The sequence below is a fragment of the Ooceraea biroi genome, chromosome 9 (genome assembly GCF_003672135.1).
Source record: "Ooceraea biroi isolate clonal line C1 chromosome 9, Obir_v5.4, whole genome shotgun sequence".
Taxonomy (NCBI): Eukaryota; Metazoa; Arthropoda; class Insecta; order Hymenoptera; family Formicidae; genus Ooceraea; species Ooceraea biroi.
In genome coordinates, this window is record NC_039514.1 from 4,891,737 (window position 1) to 4,917,307 (window position 25,571).

Consider the following 25,571-nt stretch of genomic DNA (forward strand, 5'->3'; position numbering starts at 1 on the left):
GATTTCGAGCCGACGGTAACGACTGTTTCCTAACCGGACAGCGGAACCTCGCAGAAATCACCGAGGAGGATCTCAAAACTGGGTGCCGAGAAGGTCACCGCGAAGTAAAGGGCTGACTCGCGCGTCCGCTTTCGGAACGGTGCGGTGATGACCGCATCGCGTATTGCGTCGTGTCTTTCGTTTGTCGTTGTGGTCATTGACATTGCGTTCGTGTATCTGCGTTGTAGGCGTCCATGTGAGACGGAGTGATGAATCCCTGTATCCCCGGACGTTCTCGAAATACATTATTATTTTATACAATTGCGTGTGTCTTACTGTCTTCCTTCCAGCGGCCTTATAATACTCTAACTCACGACGGCTGACTAGTCAAGCTATCGAAGTTTTACGTGCTGATTTCGTGAGCGGCGCAAGTGATTGCGCCTGGCGCCCAATTACCGTATCATTTATCGTGTCGGTGATCGTGACCACGAGACTCACAAGTAAACCTACGGAAGTGTCACTCTCCGATTTTTCTGAAATTTGGATATGTTATAATACATGAAAAACTAAGGGACACGTATTTTTTTTAGCGGCGGAAAAACATTTAGGGGGTGAAACGACCCCCCAAAATGGGGGGTAAAATGGAAAAATTGCGATATCTTTGAGACCAGTGAAGCGATTTTAATGATTTTTGGTATGAAAGTATCTTTCGATAGAAGACGAAAATCGGCCTAGGTATGTTGGAAGGGGAGTGAAAATTAGGGGGTGAACTACCCCTAAAGTGACCAATTTCTTGCTGCAAAAAATCAGTTTTGATCTGATCGAAGTAAAATCTATTAAAACTTCAAGAGGAAAGCTAATTAAGGAACACGTATTTTTTTGTTTTGTTTTATATAAATATTTGGGGGGTAAACAATCCCTAAATTGCCGCGTTCGTTTGGCATTGCGCATGAAACACCTTGTGAAACTATATTTTTTAACTGTTTGATCTTTTTAATATATTGGTTTTTTAAGTCGCTGAATCCGAATCTGAAATCGGATTTTCAAAATTCAATATGGCGGACCAAAACTCGAAAAATTACTTGAATAGACAGTAACTCGACATGCGACTTTCAAAATACAATAAAATCAACTTTTGACATTTATTGTTAGTAATGTGAAGTGAATTAAACATGTTAAAAATATTAATCGTTTATAACAAAATTGTTTAAACAATGTAGCTAAAAAATGAAATGAAAAATGATTAGAGTAAATCTCCTTGCCTCTCACTATTTTCTGTAAGTGTGTCAGAACACGATTCATTGTTAGAACGCTTATGTACAGGTAACGAAAGATTTTTTTATTTCAATTTTTTTTGTCGTTTTAATTTTTTTTGTGTTTTATTTCATTAATTTTTTTATTATTACTTTTATTTTATAAATGACTGATTTGACAATTAAATCATTTTTTGTGCATAATATATTTTTAAAAATATATTATGCACAAAAAATGATTTAATTGTCAAATCAGTCATTTATAAAATAAAAGTAATAATAAAAAAATTAATGAAATAAAACACAAAAAAAATTAAAACGACAAAAAAAATTGAAATAAAAAAATCTTTCGTTACCTGTACATAAGCGTTCTAACAATGAATCGTGTTCTGACACACTTACAGAAAATAGTGAGAGGCAAGGAGATTTACTCTAATCATTTTTCATTTCATTTTTTAGCTACATTGTTTAAACAATTTTGTTATAAACGATTAATATTTTTAACATGTTTAATTCACTTCACATTACTAACAATAAATGTCAAAAGTTGATTTTATTGTATTTTGAAAGTCGCATGTCGAGTTACTGTCTATTCAAGTAATTTTTCGAGTTTTGGTCCGCCATATTGAATTTTGAAAATCCGATTTCAGATTCGGATTCAGTGACTTAAAAAACCAATATATTAAAAAGATCGAACAGTTAAAAAATATAGTTTCACAAGGTGTTTCATGCGCAATGCCAAACGAACGCGGCAATTTAGGGATTGTTTACCCCCCAAATATTTATATAAAACAAAACAAAAAAATACGTGTTCCTTAATTAGCTTTCCTCTTGAAGTTTTAATAGATTTTACTTCGATCAGATCAAAACTGATTTTTTGCAGCAAGAAATTGGTCACTTTAGGGGTAGTTCACCCCCTAATTTTCACTCCCCTTCCAACATACCTAGGCCGATTTTCGTCTTCTATCGAAAGATACTTTCATACCAAAAATCATTAAAATCGCTTCACTGGTCTCAAAGATATCGCAATTTTTCCATTTTACCCCCCATTTTGGGGGGTCGTTTCACCCCCTAAATGTTTTTCCGCCGCTAAAAAAAATACGTGTCCCTTAGTTTTTCATGTATTATAACATATCCAAATTTCAGAAAAATCGGAGAGTGACACTTCCTTAGGTTTACTTGTCAGACCCGGTGGATAGAGAGACGTTGTCGAGAGAGAGAGAGAGAGAGAGAGAGAGAGAGGGAGAGAGAGAGAGACTGAGTTCCGAGCGAAAGAGTGTCGAGAGGACTTGCCGAGGAAAATCTGCATCGTCACGATCACGGTTGTTCGGGAATAATTATCGTTTTGGTATTTCGCGTGAAATCTGATTTGCGACGCCGCGCCTACGCGCACGGCGGGCCGTAGGCCAGCGACGGCCGTCGCAGACTGTTTATTAGAAGCATCAGGCTTTCTCGGACGCCAACAACGACCTCTGGCGGAGGCACAATATGGCGGCGAAATTTAAATTGAAATTTGTTCGGATTTTGATGACGCACCCTGTATATGGGGGCCGTGAATGTGACCAGGATTGGCCCTCAACGATCAGGAACGGATGGTGTAGCCGATTCCTCCTCACTATCGCTGTTCCAGCCGCGTGTCTGAGTCCCTTGCTCCTGGGTCGCTCGAACCGTGGTCTGCGTGGCTGTCTCGCGTATTTCTCGTGCCGGTGACGGTAGCAACGGGGATATTGGAGCGGGAGCCCAGGTGAGGTAGCGCGGGCTGGTGTTTCTCCGGACCCTGATGTCCCAAGGTGTTAGGGAGAGCCGGGGAGGTCGTGTCAACGGCTGCCGAGGTAGCTCCAGAGGAATCAGCTTCCAACCGCGAAGCTGCAAGCAGATCCTCTGCGGTCGGATCGAAGAAGGTTGGAAAGATTCCCTCTTGGCTGGTGGTGCGTCGGAGCTAGCCGGTCCGCTGACCTCTTCCTTCCGCGTCTCGGGCTGGTCTCTGCTAGCTTCGGTCGAGGCTGCTATTGCAGTCGGAGTTGGAGCCGGTATCCTGCGACCTGGCCGCCGTGGTCTCGTCTGTACTCACTCCACTGCGTCTTATGGACAATCTATTCCTGGTTATGATCTGCCTCTATCTGAGGTAATCGCCAGAATAATGAGCTGCTCGGCTGTCTCTGGCCCTTTTATTTTCCATGGGGGTGTTTATTTCGTGCGGGAGATGTTATCCCCGAATCTCCCCCTATCGGATTGCTCAAGTTGTTTGCTTCTTCGGAGTTGTTTGTCACATTACCTTTCCTTGTGGTGGCTGGCTGCCTATCTGTAGGCACCATGCCACCAGTGTTTTTATTGTGCTTTACGTTAAAACAGTCAGAAAGTTTTTAAGTTTCACAACGGAAAACAAAATACGTCACAAAAATTAATAATAAGTAACAAAGTATTTATTATATGCTCAAAATAAGGAACAAAAAGAGAAAAAAACCAACGAACAGGATAGGATTTGAACTCTCACCGCCAACGCAGGGAGCGCTGACAAAGGGACTACCAGGTTCTTTCCGCTCGGATTTTAACGAACTTGATATATGTTGTAGAATTGCTCTGGTATAATGATAGGTAAAGCCACTCGACGCATCTCTCAAGTATTCGCGAGAAAAATTAATTTAAACTTTTCTGTGTTCGGTATGTACCGAGTTGTACAGACGGATGTGATTGGCTATGGTACATTTTGTTCATTGAAAGAAATGTAGGAGGATGGATAAGTAAGGCTAATTAAAACAAATTAAAACAAAGTTAGAAATATCATAAAACGTAAAAATAAAAATGGTACAATTAAAAAATTATTTAAAATGTGTTCAAGATGTATATATACATATAAATATGTAAATTATATATAATATATTAGACATAAATATATATAGCGAAAACTGCTATAAAAATATTAATATTATTCTTAATAATATGTACAATCCATGCAAAAGCAGATAGCAAAAAATTATTAGCAAAAGAAGATTTGAACTCGCACATGCAGCGCTTCGCCGCGTAATTGCCCGTCGCCTTTCTATCAGATAATGGTCAAAATCTATATCTGCCCCTTTTCTGTTTCTAATATCCATGATGTTATTGTAATATCTCGAGTCAATTAGTTGACTCGAGTTGACATGGTCAATTTGATTGTCCGTAGCACCATCAGGCGGTACCATGTACTTTTTTATGTATATTCTTATGTTCGAAATATGTGCTAGCAACAATCATACTGCTCGACGCAGTAAAAAGTATTAGGCGTGTCCCATTATCATGTGATTCATTATGTAAGCTAAATCATCCAATGGTGTTGAAGTACTCCGCTTCCTGGCCAACTTTTGTGTTAGTCTTTTAAAATTAACCTGATGTCATTTCTTGGGTATCTCCAGACTGCGCTTTCTAAGTCATCATAGAAAGCTTCTTTTTCTTTATCAGGCTTTTTTCAGTAGAGGCAGGAGCGTTTAATATGGAATAGTTAAAGAATTTCCTTTTCAGTCTAATTTTGCACAGTCTCTCTAATGGCCTGACAGTCAATGACCAAGTTTCTGTTAAGGAATATAAAATCGACGTATTTAATCGATGTTCCTGACCTGCTTCCCACTGGAATTGGTTACCGCAGTCTTCCGAAGGGTTGCTCAGGTTATTAGAATCCACCAATATAGAGGTAAGGATAGGAATTGAGCAGGAGAGGCTATGTGTCTTTAATAAAGCCATGAATTGCACTTCACTGCCCCACTTCGGACTCCACTTTAAAGGGATTGTGAGGGAAATAGCGTCCTCTCGTAAACGCCCAGCATAGCAGCGAATCTCCTGGTCAAACGAGTAAAGATGACGACCGTGGAGAAAGCCATACTCTTCGCGGTCGCCAAGTCATTGGAGTCTAGTAAATAGAACTGAATAGAAGTTCAAGCCTATCATTGCACGCGGTCTCAAGAAGGTAGTAGCGGGTTAGTGTGGTTCCATCCCATCATTAAATAATGCTTGAAGAGTTCTTTGCATATCCCTTTGCAAGGAATATTTGTCACGCTAACGCGGAGGAAGGGACGCTGTGATGTGTCCGCAAGGATTTCTAGTGCTCCACTTATCAGAGGTAGGTCACCAAGTTTTAATAGGTAAGAGATCCCACACTATTCAACTTCCCTTCAGGGATGTTTCTCGAAGATTTCCTGTAGGTATTTTAGCAGAGAAATACAGTTTTATTATATCGCAATGGCACACGTTACACGCTATCACAACGGTAGGCAAAGGATTAAAATAAAGTTGCGCGCGCAAAAAACAAAACATTACATATGCACATTAAAGCTGCTTTACAATATAACGAACAAAACCTTAAAACTACTAAAATCATATTCACAAGTTTCAACATTTCCCCTACGTAAAAAAAGAAAGATTATCTTTCTTAATGGGGATGCAGGGATGGCACAAGGCCCCTCTCCCGTCCACGTATTCCATTTACCACATTCTAAAGAAATATAATTAATTAAATAAGTGGTAACATTGCTTAGTAGACAATGCAGATCACTGATACGTGTTTATAAGTAAAATTAAATGCTCTATTAAATGCACATGATATCAGAAAATTACGTTTTTCTCAGTAAACTTTGTTCATTAATAACTTTTTTATTAATAACTTTAATGTAATTAATAACTTGTCCTCTCCTAAACACTTTCATACATTTTATTTTTATTATAATATAAGAATAATCATTCTCGAAAAGGTTTGAGTTTTCGTGTAGCATTTTTATTGTTAGATGTTTACGAAAAATATAATAAATATATTACAGTGAAGAAAGTATTTTCTAGTCTAATAATAACTAAAAAGAGAAAACTTACCTAATTCTAATAATTCTCTTGTGGTCTGTGGAACATTCAACACGCGATCTTTTATCGTTTCAAAAATAGCACATATTTCGAGATTGTAATTCCAATGATGTTTGACAAATTCATCAATGATGAATTTCCGTAGCTCATTTGCATGAATAACAAGATCGCGTTTTGCAATGCTTTGATATAACCTTGTCATCATTAGGTACTCATTATCAGGCTGCAAATATTTTTATTCATATTTTTATTTCATATAATCGCGCATTTCATATAGTTGTAAGAATGGTAAATCCCGTACGCTCGAATTCAATAATTTTCTATAACGATTGTAAGAAATGTGCAATAGCGCATGTAATAATTGTACACGATACAAAATGAATATATTTTTATTGCAAACTACTCTATACATGTGCACTTTACTTTAAACACAATTATAATTGAATAAAAAATAATTAATTATGATGAATGATCTATTGGATTAGCTGTTGGAAAAATAGCAAACTAGCATAGTGACAACCTTGATTATTTGAATAAAGCCGCACTACAAAGGAACCTCTCGAACCCGAAAAATCCGATTTTAATGACACTTGGCATAAATATAGATTAGGTAAATAGATAAATTTAGAAATTTTCTGCTAAAAAACGGTTTGAAGGGGCATAACCACCGTTCAAAGATATAGAGGCTTTCACGTTTTTTCAATATATCTCGTAAATCAAATGAAATATCGAAAAATGTTTTATACAAACAGTTTGTAGAACAAATAGCTCTATTTAACAATATTATTCATTTTTCGAAAAAATATGGTAAATATTCCCTTTAATTTACCTTCCACCAATGACTATGATCTTGACTATGACTTGATACATTACAAAGATTACAGATGTCATCCTCCTGAACAACATTCAGAAGGTTTTAACCGTCGCTCGTTATTTATTAAACAGTTATTAACAAAAGAAGTTTAATGATTTTGCACGAATTTTCAACTATCCACGCCAAGCAAGAACTTGACCTTGACATATATAATAGAGGTCATCCTATTTAGTAATCTGCAGGTTTTCGTTGGTCGTAGTTTATTAAAAAGTTATTAACAAAAGAAGTTTCGAAAATATAGTAGTTATTTTGAATATTAAAAGGTATAAATGACCATATATGTATATGAACGAAGGAAGGAAAGTCATTTAAAGCAGTGAATCCAAAGAATCGTTAATATATAGAATAGTTTCTTGTAGTATAAATACAAAGTATTCTTTACTTTACCCAACAGCACAAACAGTTAAATACAAAGTATTCTCTGTTTTAGCCAAAAACATAAACAGTTAAATAATCTCTGCTTAATCAAAAGCAACTTCAAAAGGATACGATTCCTTATTTAAAAATCATTTAAAGCAGTGAATCGTTAATATATAGAATAGTTTCTTTAACTATTCTATAACTTTAACTATTCTCGGGAGTGACGTTTGTAATATATGTCAAATTCAAGTCCTTACTTCGTGTGAAAAGGCGGAAATCCATACACAACTACTGAACTTATTTTGTTAATAACTTATTAACGAACAACGAGCGACGCCTAAAACCTCTTGAAGGTCACTCAGGAGGGTGACCTTGACAACATATGTCAAGGTCAAGGTCATTGGTGGAGGGTGACCAAGAGTAAATAATTACCCAAATCAAACTTATCTGAATATTCATCGCATCGCTATTAATGACAACGCATGAGGTGAGCTCACCGAGACGGCCGCAGAGTCTGAACAAGCCCCATAAAACAACAATCGTAACCAAGAGAATCAAATATCAATAAAACGTTGCTAAGAGTTCAAAGCGTTTAACAATAAAATGAAATGCAACACTCCTACCAATAAAACTAAACAGATTTACCAACAAACATTTAGGTATGAGAAAACTGACTGCGCGATGGATGCCACGTTTGCTAATATTGAACCAAAAACGCATTCGACACAAGATTTCAAAGTGTTTGAACCGGTTCAAGCGGAATACAAAGAATTTCTTGCGTCGACTCGTGACTGTTGAAGAAACATGGATCTGTCAATACACATGTAAAAGGAAGGAACAGTCAAAACTGTAGACTTTGCGACGCGTATTATTTGCGACGACTCCGCATGAACTAGCCCACGTTCCGCCGTAGTCGTGAGGAGTCACGGGCAAGTGATAGGCACAAAATCGAATGACCTGTGAGGACCAGTCCGCGGTAATGATCGGGACCGAAAGCGAAAACGAGAGTATTGGGCGCCAGGTGCGAGATCGCACCGCTCACAAGTCGAGACGGACGATACTGCAAAATATAGCTCCGCGGTAAGTAATAACGGGCGCGGATCGCAAGTTATAAGGGTCTGGAAAGGGGAAGAATCAGTAGAAAGAGTCGCTCCGATAAATTCAACAAGAAAATATATTTAACGGGTGCTAAAGACATAAATGATAGTATGGAAATCAATCATCACGGAAATCAGAGAATAACACAATCAATTCAATAGAATAACACAATAATAACATAATCAATCCAATAAGTTCAAATGCAAACTCTGACCAGGTGGAAAATCGGTCTTTTGTAGGATCAGCGGTTATTACAACGCCGGTTCAGGAGAAACGATCGCGGGCGTCGAAATCTCGCGGATCGGTCGTGACGCTAAACCCCGAATGGTACTGAATAGGGTGGAATATTCCCGCAAAGATGAACTTTACCGTGAACGTGATTCCTGTACACGCAAAAGACGATATAGTTACCGCAACGCGAGCAATCATCACTGCAACACAAAACGATATCGTTACCGCAACGCTAACGCCAACGCACGAGCGTTACCGCACGCACGATTCTTACCGCGATGCAAGACGAGACGAGACGAGATCTTTACCGGAACGTAATTCCCATAAATATGTACAACGCAAGAACGCACGATCGTTACCTCAGCGCAAAGACGAGACGAGACGAGATCTTTACCGGAACATAATTCCCTCAAATGCTACGCATTCTCGTGATTCTTTACTGTACGCAATTTCTGACCGTAACGCAACACAAACGAGAATTCAAATATGACTTTATCATGAGTGCACGCAACTCAAACGAGAACTCAACAATGACTCTATCATGAATGCAAGACGAGAACGTTACCGCACGCAAGTGAATCTCGAACAGATACACGAAACACAAAAGTAGACGAAAGTTTACAATACAAATTTCGACTGGAGCCGGCGAAATCCCGAATGGGAGGATAATGAGATACTCCGGTACTCAACACCTTGCGGTGACTCGGTACTTTCGGGGGTATTCGGAATTATTGCAATTCGACGGTACTGCTTCTGGGGCCGACGAGCCTCGATGATGCGTCTCCGATAGGTTAGTATTAGCAGTTCGATACAATCTTATAATATCTCTACCAAAGCTCGAGGTGCCGCCTTGGCTGGGAACGGAAATAATTGAGTCGCCGAGTGAGACTCTTACAGTTTTCGAGCGCTCGTTCCACGTCGTCGCAATTCTGGTAGGGCTTCGGAGTCGCTCCACTCAGGTCGCTAGCCGGGCTCGCAATGAGGAGTGCACCGGGAGGTCCTTGCCAGATCGCGCATCGATCTGCGCACTCGATCTATCCAGTAGTGATAGATCCTCGTTTAGGCCGTTAATTCGGCTTACCTGCAACCCCTCTGGTGATGATCCTCGCAAGTCCTTGTCGTGCCGCTTCTTCCCGTATTCGCTCACAGCGGTTCCCTGCCAGGGCAGCCAGACTCCGACAGGGACGAAGTGGAAAGATCCTCCACTCGCTCTGGACAGCGGGTCTGCCTCGGTAATCGGGAATAACGGCTCGTTGATGATAATTATGCTGGCGAGCAGTGACTCTGCTCGGTATCCAGAGGGTGCGGTAGGTGGAAACCATTGCACCGGTAATGCTGATGAGCCTCTGCAGGACTCGGCTCCTCCCGGGCTCCTGGTACTCGCTCTCAGTCATCTTGCGGCACTTCCTCCCCTGCATGTCGTTCCTCCTCCGTGGTTTACATCTGCACAAGCTGACTTTATCCTCACTCAGCAACTCTACACGCCAGTATCACAAATTCGTACCTGTAAAATAACTTAAACGCGGATGAATCACTCCCCCTCAGCTGGAGGGAGCGACTCCGATAGATTCCCTCCCCCCCTCGGTCGAGCAACGCCCTTGTGACGAATGCTCAGGCGTCACGTCACAACTTCAGCAGGCGAATTTGTTCTGAAGAAGGCGAAGATGTTCCATTCGGTCGGAAAAGTCATGACGACTGTGTTTTGGGATCGCATATTGCTGATTGATTATCTTCAGAAAAGAAAACCTATCTCTGGCGAATATTATGCATCATTATTGAAACATTTTTTAGGAAGAAATCGCGAAAAAACGATCGCATTTGAACAAGAAAATGGTACTTTTTCACTAGGCAACGAATCGGCTCACACAATCGCAATGGCCAATTGCAAGAATAACGCTACGAATTGGTCCCCCCTCTCCTATTCGCCTGATCTAACCTTCTGTAACTTTTTTTTATTCTCGAACATAAAAAAATGGATGGGAGAAAAAAATTAACGACCAATGAGGAGAAGTGATTGACACCGTAAACGAATATTTTGCATGACTTAACCAAACCTATTTTCCTGACGGAATGAAGAGACTAGAAAAGAGATGAACAAAATACGAGTATATCGAGCTAACAGGAAATTATATTGAAAAATAAAACCGATTTTGCCCAAAAATATAAGTACTTCATTATTAGGCTCAAAACTTAGACTAAAATAACCCTTATTTGTGCGCATACAAGCGCGCACGGACGCAAATACACTTTGTATTTTACTTTAATATTCGATAAAATTCGGTAAAGTTGATAATACTATATGCATTGAATATGCCTATTATTGTCTCTTACTGCTAATAAGTTAAACATTCTCAAAAAGTCGTAGAAAATGAAAAATGTGAATAATTCAAGAGAACAACTGATTATGTAAATTTAAAATGTAATTAACATTTTTCAGCAGAGCTATAGCACGAGATTCATGTCAATACATAAAACTGACATTTGGCAAAGAAATATTTTGCAAATATTCTATTCCTGTAAATCATATTTTATTTCATCAAGAATTATGTGACAAAAATTTTTATTGTTTTGCAACTTTGCGAATGAGATCAACAGAAACTGGAAAACAAGAACAAAATGTTGATATTGGATATTTATATAATTTAATTACATTCATATATTGTTTATGCATTTATTTAAGATTAACATACCATGCATTTAATTATTATAAATGCGCAAGGGATCACCAGTAACCATAACATACGATTATAATAGAATATATTTTGCAATTATTACTGTATACCATTCCGTTTATTGCTTGTATTGATTGATTGTAATCTTCAACTTTTGCGATATACCCCTCAAAAGAATGTTTCTTCTCGGCATGCATTGCGACAATCATCGCATCATAGTGAGCCTCTTGTGCTTTACGTATAATACTGTCAAATCGTAATCGCAATTCTTGCACGTAATCATTCAAAGGCTGAAAGGATTCCCTTAGAATGACATTTAGACGTTGATGCACATCGTCCATATACCAGTTGGGCAGTGAGGTAAACATAACTCTATCGTTCGTAGCTACATTGACATCTGCCATATCTTCTCTTCGTCTTTTTTTGACTCGCATCCATGATTGTAACGGCGGCAAGTATTGAGCAATATTAGCTATTTCGTTTATGAGATCGTGGAAAGCGCCATGTAACTTCTCTAGTCGCGGACTCACAAATAGGTCAAAGTACTCGTATCTTAATTCCAGCTATTAAAATATTCATTAATTATAAAATATTACTTGCACATTCTCTTTTACTCATAAGGCAATATCGCGAATCCGAGCTTTTCGATGGGTGAAATTTTATAGATGGGTAGAGTGACTCAATACATGAATAATGGTATGCATACATTATTTGTGTTCTATCGCCGTTTGAAGAGCAATATTTGATCTCAAAGTCAAAAGAGCGCTTCTACTTTTTCGCATATAATTCTTAAACTATAAGAGATAGCAAAAATTTATAACGAAAATTTAATGGTAAGTTCTGGACTATAAAGTAATATAAACAAAAATTTAAAAAAGGTTTTGGTTTTTTAGAAAAAAATGTTCTCTTCTATTATTTTTAAAAATGTCTGCATCAAATTTATCTCCTCTCCTATTACCCTCACATGTATATAAAGTTTCATGAAAATCAAAATTTTGCAATGTTTTGTTGCAAGAATATTCCTTAAAAATTTTGAGAAAGTATCTAAAATATTGGTTCATTGATCATTATATTGATATAGTTGTTAAATTGATCTATTGCCAAAGCTACATACATATATTGCAGAAATACAAATAAAGATTCAGATGAATATTTAATATAATCCGAGGAATACAAAACAATATCATTTTAGTTCTATACATAATAATCATAGGTAGACTACCTTCACTCTATTCAATTTATACAGGGCGTTTCTAAATAAGTGCGAAAACTTTTAGGGGATGATTCTTTGTCGAACATTAAGGGGAGTTTTTCATATAAATATATACTCCTACATCCCTTCCTGTGTAGTTACATTCCTCCAAAAATGAGGGTACAAATTAGGTTATTTTTTTTCAAATTAGGAACAAGTTAAAGAAATGAAATTTGGTGGATATTTTTTACTAGTAAAAAGGTTATTTGTTTGAGATTTTTACGAAGGATGGTAGGATGCGCGGGAACGCGCGGTGAGAATGTCATGCAACGGGCGGGATAAAAGCTCACGCACTGAGTTTGAGTAATAACAATAACAATGTATTTTGAGTCAAGCGATTATGTACACTACTTACACAGGTTGCGCGGGCGTGCCGATTATATTAATGCTACCACGTCACCGCGAACCGTTTGAGACGCACTGTCCTTGCGGCACACATGCCACGCACGTGGCCGCGAGAGTTTCACGCGGGCTAACGATATTATTGATGCACTTAACTTCGCGGAAGAGAGATGCGCTTGTGAGATGCCGAACGGTAATGAGAGGTCGTGAGAGCTTAAAAAATGAGCACTTATAACTAAACTATGCTAATTAGCCTATGCGCGCACTAACATTACTAGCCCATGGTCGTCTTAACGAATAGTGATGAACAAAGCATGATTAATTCGCGAGGTAGCCCGACCGAGGGCGCGATGACTCACGCGCCGTAGCGCGACAGACGCGACAAGGCCGGCGATATTTCACATATTTGGGGGGCTATAGATTATTTCCCAAACATTATTTATTAATATTTTTCAGCCTCCTGTATTGTTATAAGAGGATGAAACTAGCAACCCCTATTCACTTTTTTATTAGAACTTTTTAATGGGCCAGAATATGATCATCTAAAAATATGCTTTAAAAACTTTGCTATATTTAGAAACTTTTTTATTTCTTTTATTTTTTTCATAAAATGAGTAGTTTTCAAGAAAAAAAATACGTTATCATGCATAGCACAATGCTAAATAGCATAGGTTTTGAATTACGAGAAGGTAAATTTTAAAATAAAAATAAAATTACAGTAAATGTTGGAAAAATTGGAACAAAAACAAAATTATTAGGTCTAACGGAAAGTTTCGTCCGTTGTTTTGCAAAAAATATGGCTTTATTTAAGAAACAAAATGAAAAAGTACATCAATCAAAATATTGTCCATCGTTAGCGATGACTTTTTCCCATCTTTCGGGCAGCAAGCGGATTCCGCGGCGAAAGAATGACTCATCTTTGGAGGCTATCCAGTCAGTGACCCATTTTTCGACGTCTTCATAAGAGTTGAAGCGCTGCTCAGCAAGTGCGTGTGCCATCGACCGAAACAAGTGGTAGTCGGAAGGGGCATAGTCTGGTGAATAAGCAGCACTTCCCAGCGAAGTGCTTCTAACGTTTCCTTCACAGGTTTTGTGACGTGCGGTTGAGCGTTGTCATGAAGCAAAATCACTTTATGCTGTCTGGTTTCATATTCTGGTCGTTTTTCGTGCAATGCTCGGCTCAAATGGATCGTTTGTTCTCGGTAGAGATCCCCTGTGACCCGATTTTAACAGCTCATGGTACAACACACCCTTCTGATCCCACCAAATACAGAGCATCGCCTTCTTTCCGTGGATATTCCGTTTTGGCGTCGATGCTGAGGGTTGGCCGGAGTCGCAAATGGTTTTTCGCCGTTTGGGGTTGTCACAATATATTCATTTTTCATCCCCAGTGACAATACGATGCAAAAACTCCTTTCTTTGTTGCCTAGAAAGCAATATTTCGCAGATGCTTTTGCGTCTTTCAACGTCTATTGGCTTCAGTTCATACGGGACCCATTTTCCTTCCTTGTAGATCTTTCCCAACGCTTTCGAACGATCGGAAATAACAGACTGAGCAACATTTAATGTTTCTGCAAGTTGTGTTTGCGTTTGACATGGGTCTTCATCCACCAATGCCTCCAATTCTTCGTCTTCGAATACTCTTGGCCGTCCAGAACGCTGTTTGTCCTCCACATCAAAATACCAGTTTTAAAGCGTCGAAACCATTCTCTGCCTGATATCAGAAATGACACTATCACTATAAACTTCTACAAGCATTCGATGAGCTTCAGCTGCAGTTTTCTTGCAATTGAAGCAGAAGATTAACACTTCGCGCAAATGACGTTTATTTGGCTGTAATTCCGACATTTTTGACACAGTAAAAAACAATGTTATTGATGCAAACGCTAATCTTTATGTACTGACTTTTATTGACAGATGGCATTACTAAAAAATTAAGGATGGTTCAGGCATTAGGGTTACCGACAGTTCTAGCTACAGCTAAGTAAGAGTCTACCTCCGTCTCATTGATTGGCCTATAAGTTCAACTATCCTAGGTGTGTTTCTGATTGTTTCACATGATGCGACAATGCGATTCCTTAAATCTTCAATATTTTCAATAGGGATTATGTAAATCATGGACTTAAAATGATCCCAGATGTACAAATCCAAGGGATTTAATTCTGGAGACCGTGGGGGCTACAGTTGAGGTCCTCTTCGTCCTATCCAACAATTCGGATACACAGCGTTCAAGTGCTGACGAACATTCAGGCTAAACTGTGCTGGAGCCTTGTCGTGCATAAACCACATTTGATGTCTAATATGAAGCGGCACATCTTCAAGAAGTATAGGAAGCTTCTCTTCAAGAAATTGGCAATATGAGCCACCATTTAGTCTCAACGGTAGAAAGTGTGGTCCAATTAAACAATCTCCAATAATTCCAACCCACACATTTAATGAAAATTGATATTGTAGTGAGCTTCTGCTATAGCATGTGGGTTATCTTCAGCCCATAGTTGATTATTATGGAAAGGGCCCCGCACAAACCTTATGGAAAATGGCTTTCGGTGAAATTGGCTGAAACTTCGCCATTTTGTACTTGAAGTGATGCTGATCGAAAGTTACCATTGCAACAAGTCAATCCTATGAGCCGTTCTTGTTCTAAAAAGGCCCAAAGTTTGTTAATAGTGTCTATAATACGTTCTCGCTCTAGGCGTCAACGACATGGACGTAGCATGGATCTGACCCTTTCTGTATGTATGCGTGTGTGTGTGTGTGTGTGCGTGTGCGTGTGCGTGCGTGCGCGCGCGCGTGCAACTGTCAGAAATAAGAAAATAAAAATAGCAACGCGAAACAAAATGAATTAATTGTTTCCAAACGGAGATTGTTTTTTCGCATTTTTTTATTATATTTTTCAGATTTTATACATATATTATAAGGTTTTTTATTTTATTATCATAATTGAGTCTTAAACAGAGAATTGTGGTATACACATAACTCATAACTAGTAAGCCGCTTATTTTATTTATTATCATAATTGAGTCTTAAACAGAGAATTGGTGGTATACACATAACTCATAACTAGTAAGCCCGGCTTATTTTATTTTATTATCATAATTGAGTCTTAAACAGAGAATTGGTGGTATACACATAACTCATAACTAGTAAGCCGGCTTACTAGTTATGATTATGTGTATACACCAATTTCTGTTTAAACTCAATTATGATAATAAAATAAAATAAGCCCGGCTTACTAGTTATGAGTTATGTGTATACCACCAATTCTCTGTTTAAGACTCAATTATGATAATAAAATAAAATAAGCCGGGCTTACTAGTTATGAGTTATGTGTATACCACCAATTCTCTGTTTAAGACTCAATTATGATAATAAAATAAAATAAGCCGGGCTTACTAGTTATGAGTTATGTGTATACCACCAATTCTCTGTTTAAGACTCAATTATGATAATAAAATAAAATGCGAAAAAACAATCTCCGTTTGGAAACAATTAATTCATTTTGTTTCGCGTTGCTATTTTTATTTTCTTATTTCTGACAGTTGCACGCGCGCGCGCACGCACGCACACGCACACGCACACACACACACACACACGCATACATACAGAAAGGGTCAGATCCATGCTACGTCCATGTCGTTGACGCCTAGAGCGAGAACGTATTATAGACACTATTAACAAACTTTGGGCCTTTTTAGAACAAGAACGGCTCATAGGATTGACTTGTTGCAATGGTAACTTTCGATCAGCATCACTTCAAGTACAAAATGGCGAAGTTTCAGCCAATTTCACCGAAAGCCATTTTCCATAAGGTTTGTGCGGGGCCCTTTCCATAATAATCAACTATGGGCTGAAGATAACCCACATGCTATAGCAGAAGCTCACTACAATATCAATTTTCATTAAATGTGTGGGTTGGAATTATTGGAGATTGTTTAATTGGACCACACTTTCTACCGTTGAGACTAAATGGTGGCTCATATTGCCAATTTCTTGAAGAGAAGCTTCCTATACTTCTTGAAGATGTGCCGCTTCATATTAGACATCAAATGTGGTTTATGCACGACAAGGCTCCAGCACAGTTTAGCCTGAATGTTCGTCAGCACTTGAACGCTGTGTATCCGAATTGTTGGATAGGACGAAGAGGACCTCAACTGTAGCCCCCACGGTCTCCAGAATTAAATCCCTTGGATTTGTACATCTGGGATCATTTTAAGTCCATGATTTACATAATCCCTATTGAAAATATTGAAGATTTAAGGAATCGCATTGTCGCATCATGTGAAACAATCAGAAACACACCTAGGATAGTTGAACTTATAGGCCAATCAATGAGACGGAGGTAGACTCTTACTTAGCTGTAGCTAGAACTGTCGGTAACCCTAATGCCTGAACCATCCTTAATTTTTTAGTAATGCCATCTGTCAATAAAAGTCAGTACATAAAGATTAGCGTTTGCATCAATAACATTGTTTTTTACTGTGTCAAAAATGTCGGAATTACAGCCAAATAAACGTCATTTGCGCGAAGTGTTAATCTTCTGCTTCAATTGCAAGAAAACTGCAGCTGAAGCTCATCGAATGCTTGTAGAAGTTTATAGTGATAGTGTCATTTCTGATATCAGGCAGAGAATGGTTTCGACGCTTTAAAACTGGTATTTTGATGTGGAGGACAAACAGCGTTCTGGACGGCCAAGAGTATTCGAAGACGAAGAATTGGAGGCATTGGTGGATGAAGACCCATGTCAAACGCAAACACAACTTGCAGAAACATTAAATGTTGCTCAGTCTGTTATTTCCGATCGTTCGAAAGCGTTGGGAAAGATCTACAAGGAAGGAAAATGGGTCCCGTATGAACTGAAGCCAATAGACGTTGAAAGACGCAAAAGCATCTGCGAAATATTGCTTTCTAGGCAACAAAGAAAGGAGTTTTTGCATCGTATTGTCACTGGGGATGAAAAATGAATATATTGTGACAACCCCAAACGGCGAAAAACCATTTGCGACTCCGGCCAACCCTCAGCATCGACGCCAAAACGGAATATCCACGGAAAGAAGGCGATGCTCTGTATTTGGTGGGATCAGAAGGGTGTGTTGTACCATGAGCTGTTAAAATCGGGTCACAGGGGATCTCTACCGAGAACAAACGATCCATTTGAGCCGAGCATTGCACGAAAAACGACCAGAATATGAAACCAGACAGCATAAAGTGATTTTGCTTCATGACAACGCTCAACCGCACGTCACAAAACCTGTGAAGGAAACGTTAGAAGCACTTCGCTGGGAAGTGCTGCTTATTCACCAGACTATGCCCCTTCCGACTACCACTTGTTTCGGTCGATGGCACACGCACTTGCTGAGCAGCGCTTCAACTCTTATGAAGACGTCGAAAAATGGGTCACTGACTGGATAGCCTCCAAAGATGAGTCATTCTTTCGCCGCGGAATCCGCTTGCTGCCCGAAAGATGGGAAAAAGTCATCGCTAACGATGGACAATATTTTGATTGATGTACTTTTTCATTTTGTTTCTTAAATAAAGCCATATTTTTTGCAAAACAACGGACGAAACTTTCCGTTAGACCTAATAATTTTGTTTTTGTTCCAATTTTTCCAACATTTACTGTAATTTTATTTTTATTTTAAAATTTACCTTCTCGTAATTCAAAACCTATGCTATTTAGCATTGTGCTATGCATGATAACGTATTTTTTTTCTTGAAAACTACTCATTTTATGAAAAAAATAAAAGAAATAAAAAAGTTTCTAAATATAGCAAAGTTTTTAAAGCATATTTTTAGATGATCATATTCTGGCCCATTAAAAAGTTCTAATAAAAAAGTGAATAGGGGTTGCTAGTTTCATCCTCTTATAACAATACAGGAGGCTGAAAAATATTAATAAATAATGTTTGGGAAATAATCTATAGCCCCCCAAATATGTGAAATATCGCCGGCCTTGTCGCGTCTGTCGCGCTACGGCGCGTGAGTCATCGCGCCCTCGGTCGGGCTACCTCGCGAATTAATCATGCTTTGTTCATCACTATTCGTTAAGACGACCATGGGCTAGTAATGTTAGTGCGCGCATAGGCTAATTAGCATAGTTTAGTTATAAGTGCTCATTTTTTAAGCTCTCACGACCTCTCATTACCGTTCGGCATCTCACAAGCGCATCTCTCTTCCGCGAAGTTAAGTGCATCAATAATATCGTTAGCCCGCGTGAAACTCTCGCGGCCACGTGCGTGGCATGTGTGCCGCAAGGACAGTGCGTCTCAAACGGTTCGCGGTGACGTGGTAGCATTAATATAATCGGCACGCCCGCGCAACCTGTGTAAGTAGTGTACATAATCGCTTGACTCAAAATACATTGTTATTGTTATTACTCAAACTCAGTGCGTGAGCTTTTATCCCGCCCGTTGCATGACATTCTCACCGCGCGTTCCCGCGCATCCTACCATCCTTCGTAAAAATCTCAAACAAATAACCTTTTTACTAGTAAAAAATATCCACCAAATTTCATTTCTTTAACTTGTTCCTAATTTGAAAAAAAATAACCTAATTTGTACCCTCATTTTTGGAGGAATGTAACTACACAGGGAGGGATGTAGGAGTATATATTTATATGAAAAACTCCCCTTAATGTTCGACAAAGAATCATCCCCTAAAAGTTTTCGCACGTATTAAAAAACACCCAGTATACACATTATTTTATATACGAGGGTGGTTTGAAAAATCCGTGCAAAGTCAGAGAGATGGCACCACTGGTGTGTATCGAGGTTATTTTCAGTTAACACTAACGTCTATTTTAGAGGATATCTCAGATCGTAGAGAAAATCCCACCTTTATCAGTAAATATTCCCCTCCGATCTTTGTAGAGTGCTTTAACAGATGTGCTCAAGTTGCTCACCTGATTGAATCGTCGGAAATAACCGTGTCTTGCCGATATTCTATTCAGCTCTTAACCAGCAATATCAATATATCCTTCCAGGAAGGTGACATTCTTAAGAACGGCGTAAACGCGGCCTCCTTATTTGATTCGTTGTTTCCAGTTCAAAAGGATATAGTTCATTTATTCACAGACGGCTCTAAGATAAAGGGTCGCCCATTCGCAGGCTTTGCAATTAAGAGTAGAAATGGCGATTTGTGTTTACAATTTCGTACATCGAACAAAGCATCTATATTTACGTGTGAAGCAATGGCTATTATTGAAGCACTCAAAGCTTTCATTCATATGTCAGAAAAGTTCATTTATATTTTTTCGGACTCGCGAAGTGCTCTACAAGCTATTAATTGCAGAGGTAATATAAGAAGAAAATCTCATCAATTTGGGAAATTAGAAAATGGGTAGCCGAGGTAGAACGCAACAATAAGCACGTATTATTACTTCGGATTCCCACGCATCAAGATATATTGGGCAATGAAGAGGTAGATATTGCAGCCAAAGCAGCAGCCCTTACAGGTTTAGATACGACATTACTGCTGCCACACAGTGACATTAAAGCTCAGTGGAGGGAAGCGGCATATTCGCAGTTTCATGAATGGGCTAGAATACAAGGCGCCCACAAAGGCACCCGGTATTTTCAAAATTACTTTATACCTAACAGGAAAAGTTGGTTCCACAAGTTGAAAGGTAACCGAAAAGGTATTGTGTCTATTAACAGGCTCAGAGCAGGTTACACCTCACTGGCTGAAAGTTTATGGAGGCGCAACATAGTGGAGATACCCATGTGCGAGTGCGGAATAGCATACCAAACGGCAAACCATGTGTTCTGGCAATGCCCTTTGTTAGATAGATATAGGAACACATTAATTAAGGATATCTCGCACAATATAACCACAGGGCCGTATCACATAGAACAATTGTTACACTCATCAGAAGATGACATTATTCTAGCGGTCATGAGATTCATTGAATCCATCCCCTTTCGCATCTAACAGACGTAAGGCTTGAATGTGATAATTGCGTTACCGTCGACATAGGAAACTAATTAGGTATAAGGTACTGCGTAACTTATTAAGAGCTGAAAGTAAGGTTTGAATTGTGATATAAGGACTTATTTACTTGAAAGGTGATATTTGCGTTATCTAGATATAAGATTTTAATTGTTAAACACCGCATAGTTTATTTTGTTTGTACGGTTCCTTTTGTTGTACATGTTGTGCTCTTTTTTACCGGCCACGTCAGCTCAAGGCCCATCTATCAATTAGTATATTCTAAGACTCTAAGCACATTGTTTGTATCTGTTTGGCCAGATGGCGTTGCCAAGGCCGATACTTTTTCTTCAATAATAAAAAAATATTTTTAGTTAGTAGCATCTCTTGAAAGAACACACACCAAGTTTCAGCCAGATTGATCTGTTTCTCTGTGTTTAGCGTTCATGTGAATCGAGGAAGTCGAGTGATTTCCAAAACCTGGATGAAAGAGAATTTCGATTTGCAGCTGTTTCAGCGGAATCCACAGGACTTTAGGCGTCGTTTCGTCACTGTGGACGAAACATGGATACACCACTACACGCTTGATACCAAGGAACAGTCCAAACAATGGGTTGCCAGCGGGGAGTTTGCAGCTGCACCAAAGAAGGCGAAGACCGTTCCTTCGGTCGGGAAGGTTACGGCAACTGTCTTTTGGGGTTCGCAAGGAATAATCCTCATCGACTATATGGAAAAGGGTAAAACTATTACAGATGCATATTATTCATCGTTATTGGACCGTTTGAAAACCGAGCTGCATGAAAAACGTCCACGATTGGCCTAGAAAAAAGTCTTTTTCCATTTACGACAACGCACCAGCTCACTTCTCTGGAGTTGTGGCCGCAAAAGTGATGGAGTTAAGGTTCCAACTCGTTCCGCATCCCCCCTATTCTCCAGATTTGGCTCCCTCGGACTACTACTTCTTCCCTAATATGAAGAAATGGCTAGCGGGAAGGAAATTTTATTCAAACGAGGAGGTGATTGCGAAAACAAATGCCTACTTTGCAGAGTTGGACCTATCCTATTATTCGGAAGGGATCAACAAACTGGAGCAGCGTTGGACGAAGTGTATAAGCCTAAAAGGGGACTACGTTGAAAAATAAAAAAGGTTTATTCCGAAACATTAAGTAGTTTTTATTTTTGCACGGACTTTTCAAACCACCCTCGTACACATTATTTTATATTTTTTGTATTCTCTTACTTTTGGACGTAAATAATCGAGAATCATTTTAAGAGGGTTCTGCAAATATTTAATAACACAGTTGTATTTTTGTAACATACCTTTAATAAAGGTATTTTTGTTTGATCGCCGAGGATAATCAATAAATGGTCAATAGTGTTGATCGTGCGAGAAATTATTTGAAGGCCAAGGAGAGATGTAGCGCACGTGACAAAACGTCCCAAAATATTTGGTGGTACATCCTGTATATAACGACGCTGAAAAACCGATCGTATAATATCGCTGTAATATGAAGTAATAACATGGGTGCTCTTCTTTAGATCCGTCCTAATAGATTCAAAAAGTCTGCAAACATTAATATCATTGTCTTCAATTTCTAGTATACATAAATATAAAATATTTTTTATTTTGAATGCAGTATCAGAAATGTTTTGACACACATAATATATAATCCATTTATCATAAAAAATAATATCCGTTAGAATATAGTTAATAAGGTGCAGTGGGGTAAGTGCAGACTGGTTTTTGTAAAGGTTGGACATTAAATGCATATATTATCAATCTCTAATAGAAATAATTCATATTATCGGTATTCCAAGCATTGTGCAAGTATTATTGTTCAACTTATAGTGACTTTGGCGTCATTTTTCTTTTCAAATTTACATAATGATAGAAAATTGTACGACGTGTTAATCGCTCTGCACTTTCCCTCAAAACGGGGCAAGAGCGTAGGTGCGAGTTAAAAATGTATTGCAGCCTTAATTTATACACCACGGAGCAAGAGAGTAATTGTTAACATATCTGCTTTGAAATGCTTTTTACCGCATTGAATTATATAGATTAGTTTCAGAGTTATTGTCTTCTAAAAATACAAGAACCCTTTGGTGAAATTTGAAAGTAGGTTTGGTAGAATAAAACGACCACATAAAAAGTGTAATAACATAAAATATTAAAATGAATAAGATATTTTACATAAAAGAACATTAATTCGGTAAATAAAAAGGTGGTTTAAAAACTGTAGAATATAAAATAAGATAAACAAAAAACAAAAAATTAATAATTCAGTTACTTTTAACAAAAACAAAGTTGCAGATAGATATTAATCAGAATCTTCACATCGTTTGCACTCGAACCATGGCAACCCCATATAAAAACCATTAATAAACAAATCAAAATAGCAAATTTTTTAAGAAGATACTTCAAGAATAAAGTCATTAAGAAATTTACAAATATCCTGGCTAAAGAAAGCAACGATGCTTCTGTCGACGGAAAAGCTCCCAGTCAACTGGTACTGGTGAATCTGGTAACCAAAACCAGAAAGCATTAAACGATAAATGAAGTCTGGGGCAAGAGCAAACCAATGTGCACTTACCTCACCACTTTGGTCTGCACATGCCCCAATACGTAATATGAACGGGGCAAGAGCAAAGTAATGATTTTTATGTTAACTTACAAAAAACTAAGTATTTATGTTTTTAAGAAATATTTTAAATAATATTCTTTACACTTACTAAAAAATTACAACCCTAAGCACAATATTGCTTAATTAATAAAATTATCTAAATAGCACACACAACTTTAGAGGTCACAAACTGATGACTGTTTTTAACGGTTGATAAAATAAGCGAGAATTGCATATTTTACTGCGACATTTATGTTGAAAAGGTAACACTAACTTCTAGTAGATCTCTACATATCAGATACTCTAATTTGACTCATATAATAAGAAATATAACCAGTAAATGCACTTGCCACGGTTACGCACTTACCCCACTGCACCTTAACGTTATTTAGGGATATGCGATAAATGATTTTGGATTTTTTATATAAAATCGAGCAGATGTGTAGAATCAACTTGTTACTAGGGTAAACCTTGACAAAAGGGGATCCACCTCCTATGATCTTGACATACATTATAGAGGTCATTACTCTTTAGTGATCTTCAGAAGGTTTTAGCCATCGTCGTTGTTTATTAAAAAGTTATTAACAAAAGAAGTTTAATGATTTTGCACGAATTTTCAGGTGTCCACGCGAAGCAAGAACATGATATTGACATATAGTATAGAGGTCATCGTCCCGAAGAACCCGTTAGATTTTAGTCGCCGCTCGTTATTTATTAAAAGTTATTAACAAAAGAAGTTTCAAACATATAGTTATTTTGAATATTGAAGGCATAAACGACTAATATGTATATGAACGAAGGAAGGAAAGTCATTTAAAGTAGTGAAACGTTAAGATATAGAATAGTTTCTCTTAATATAAATACAAAGTATTCTTTACTTTAACCAAAAGCATAAATAGTTAAATACAAAGTATTCCCTGCTTTAACCGAAAACACAAACAGTTAAATACAAATTAGTCTCTATTTTAATCAAAAGCAACTTCAAAAAATACATTTAGTTTTAAGAACTTTTAATTGGATTAAAATTTAGATCCAACTTAATATACATAGTATTCTAAATATACATACTGTAGCGACGGAAAGTGTTTTGACAACAAAATATTTGCGGGTAAAGCGTACACAGAGCGCGATACTGACTCATAGCTGTCACAGTGCCTCACTGCTCGATGATCCGCGTAGTTCAAAGCGTACAGTTCAGTATTATACAAGCTTGTTGTAAGTACACTAGCAAGAATTAAATTTTGAAAGGTAAGAAAGTATTTTGACAACCATTGTCCTCTTAAAGAGCCACTGCAAGACACGACGGTCACTTTTTCACCCATTATTATTCGGTTTTTTATAGTGAAAGGAACATGCCAAAACACAAAGAATATTCGGAGGATCTGAAATTGAAAGTTATTGCTGCGCTAAATGACAGCAAATCACAGGCACAAGTTGCTAGAGATTTTCATTTATCTAGACAAATAATTTCTGTTTGGCAACGCAAGCTGAGGTCAACAGGTACAGTACAAAACAAGCACAGATCTGGTTGCCCATCAAAACTCACTTCTAGAGTCGTCAGAATTATCCAGAGGATGTCTTCTGCCAATCCACGCCTTACCGCAGTAGATATAAAGAATAATCTAAATGAAAATTATGGATTAAACGTTAGCAATACTACTGTGTAAAAAATGTCTTCGTGATGCTGGTTTGTTTGGAAAACGTCCCAGTAAAAAGCCCTGTATTTCTACTAAGAACAGGAAAGCGCGTCTTGAGTTTGCCAGACAGCATAAAGACTGGACAAGTAAAGAGTGGTCTCGAGTACTGTGGAGTGATGAAAGCAAATTTAATATGATTTCGTCTGATGGCATTCAATATGTTCGGCGACCAGTCAACGAAAGATACAACGTTAAGTATCAAGTACCGACAGTGAAGCATGGTGGCGGCCATGTCATGGTATGGGGTTGCTTTTCACGTTCAGGTGTCGGTCCATTAGTACAAATTGAGGGTACTATGAATCGCTTTACCTATTGCAATATTCTTAAAAACAATATGCTACCTTATGCTAAACAGAATGGGTCATAACTGGATATTTCAAAAAGATAACGATCCGAAACATACTTCACGTCACGTAAAAGAGTTTTTACGTACACAAAAGATAAC

General features: G+C 38.1%; 2 protein-coding genes across 2 annotated transcripts in view; one reads left to right on the forward strand and one right to left on the reverse strand.

Annotated features, from left to right (window-relative positions):
* The window catches only part of LOC113562640 (dynein heavy chain 12, axonemal-like), a 34,386-nt gene extending 20,584 nt beyond the window's left edge, over positions 1–13,802 (reverse strand). The window contains exons 1-3 of the mRNA XM_026972619.1: positions 13,716–13,802; positions 11,402–11,854; positions 6,069–6,279 (exon numbers count right to left, since the gene is read on the reverse strand). Of these exons, the coding sequence (XP_026828420.1) occupies positions 6,069–6,279; positions 11,402–11,854; positions 13,716–13,802 (751 nt within the window). The remainder of the gene's footprint in view (positions 1–6,068; positions 6,280–11,401; positions 11,855–13,715) is intronic.
* A 6,376-nt stretch (positions 13,803–20,178) lies between these two features.
* LOC113562560 lies at positions 20,179–20,827 on the forward strand (the record flags this gene model as incomplete). The annotated part of the gene is made up of 1 exon (XM_026972298.1): positions 20,179–20,827. A coding segment is annotated over one exon (633 nt), but the record flags the coding sequence as incomplete, so codon positions are not given.
* Positions 20,828–25,571: the final 4,744 nt, after the last annotated feature.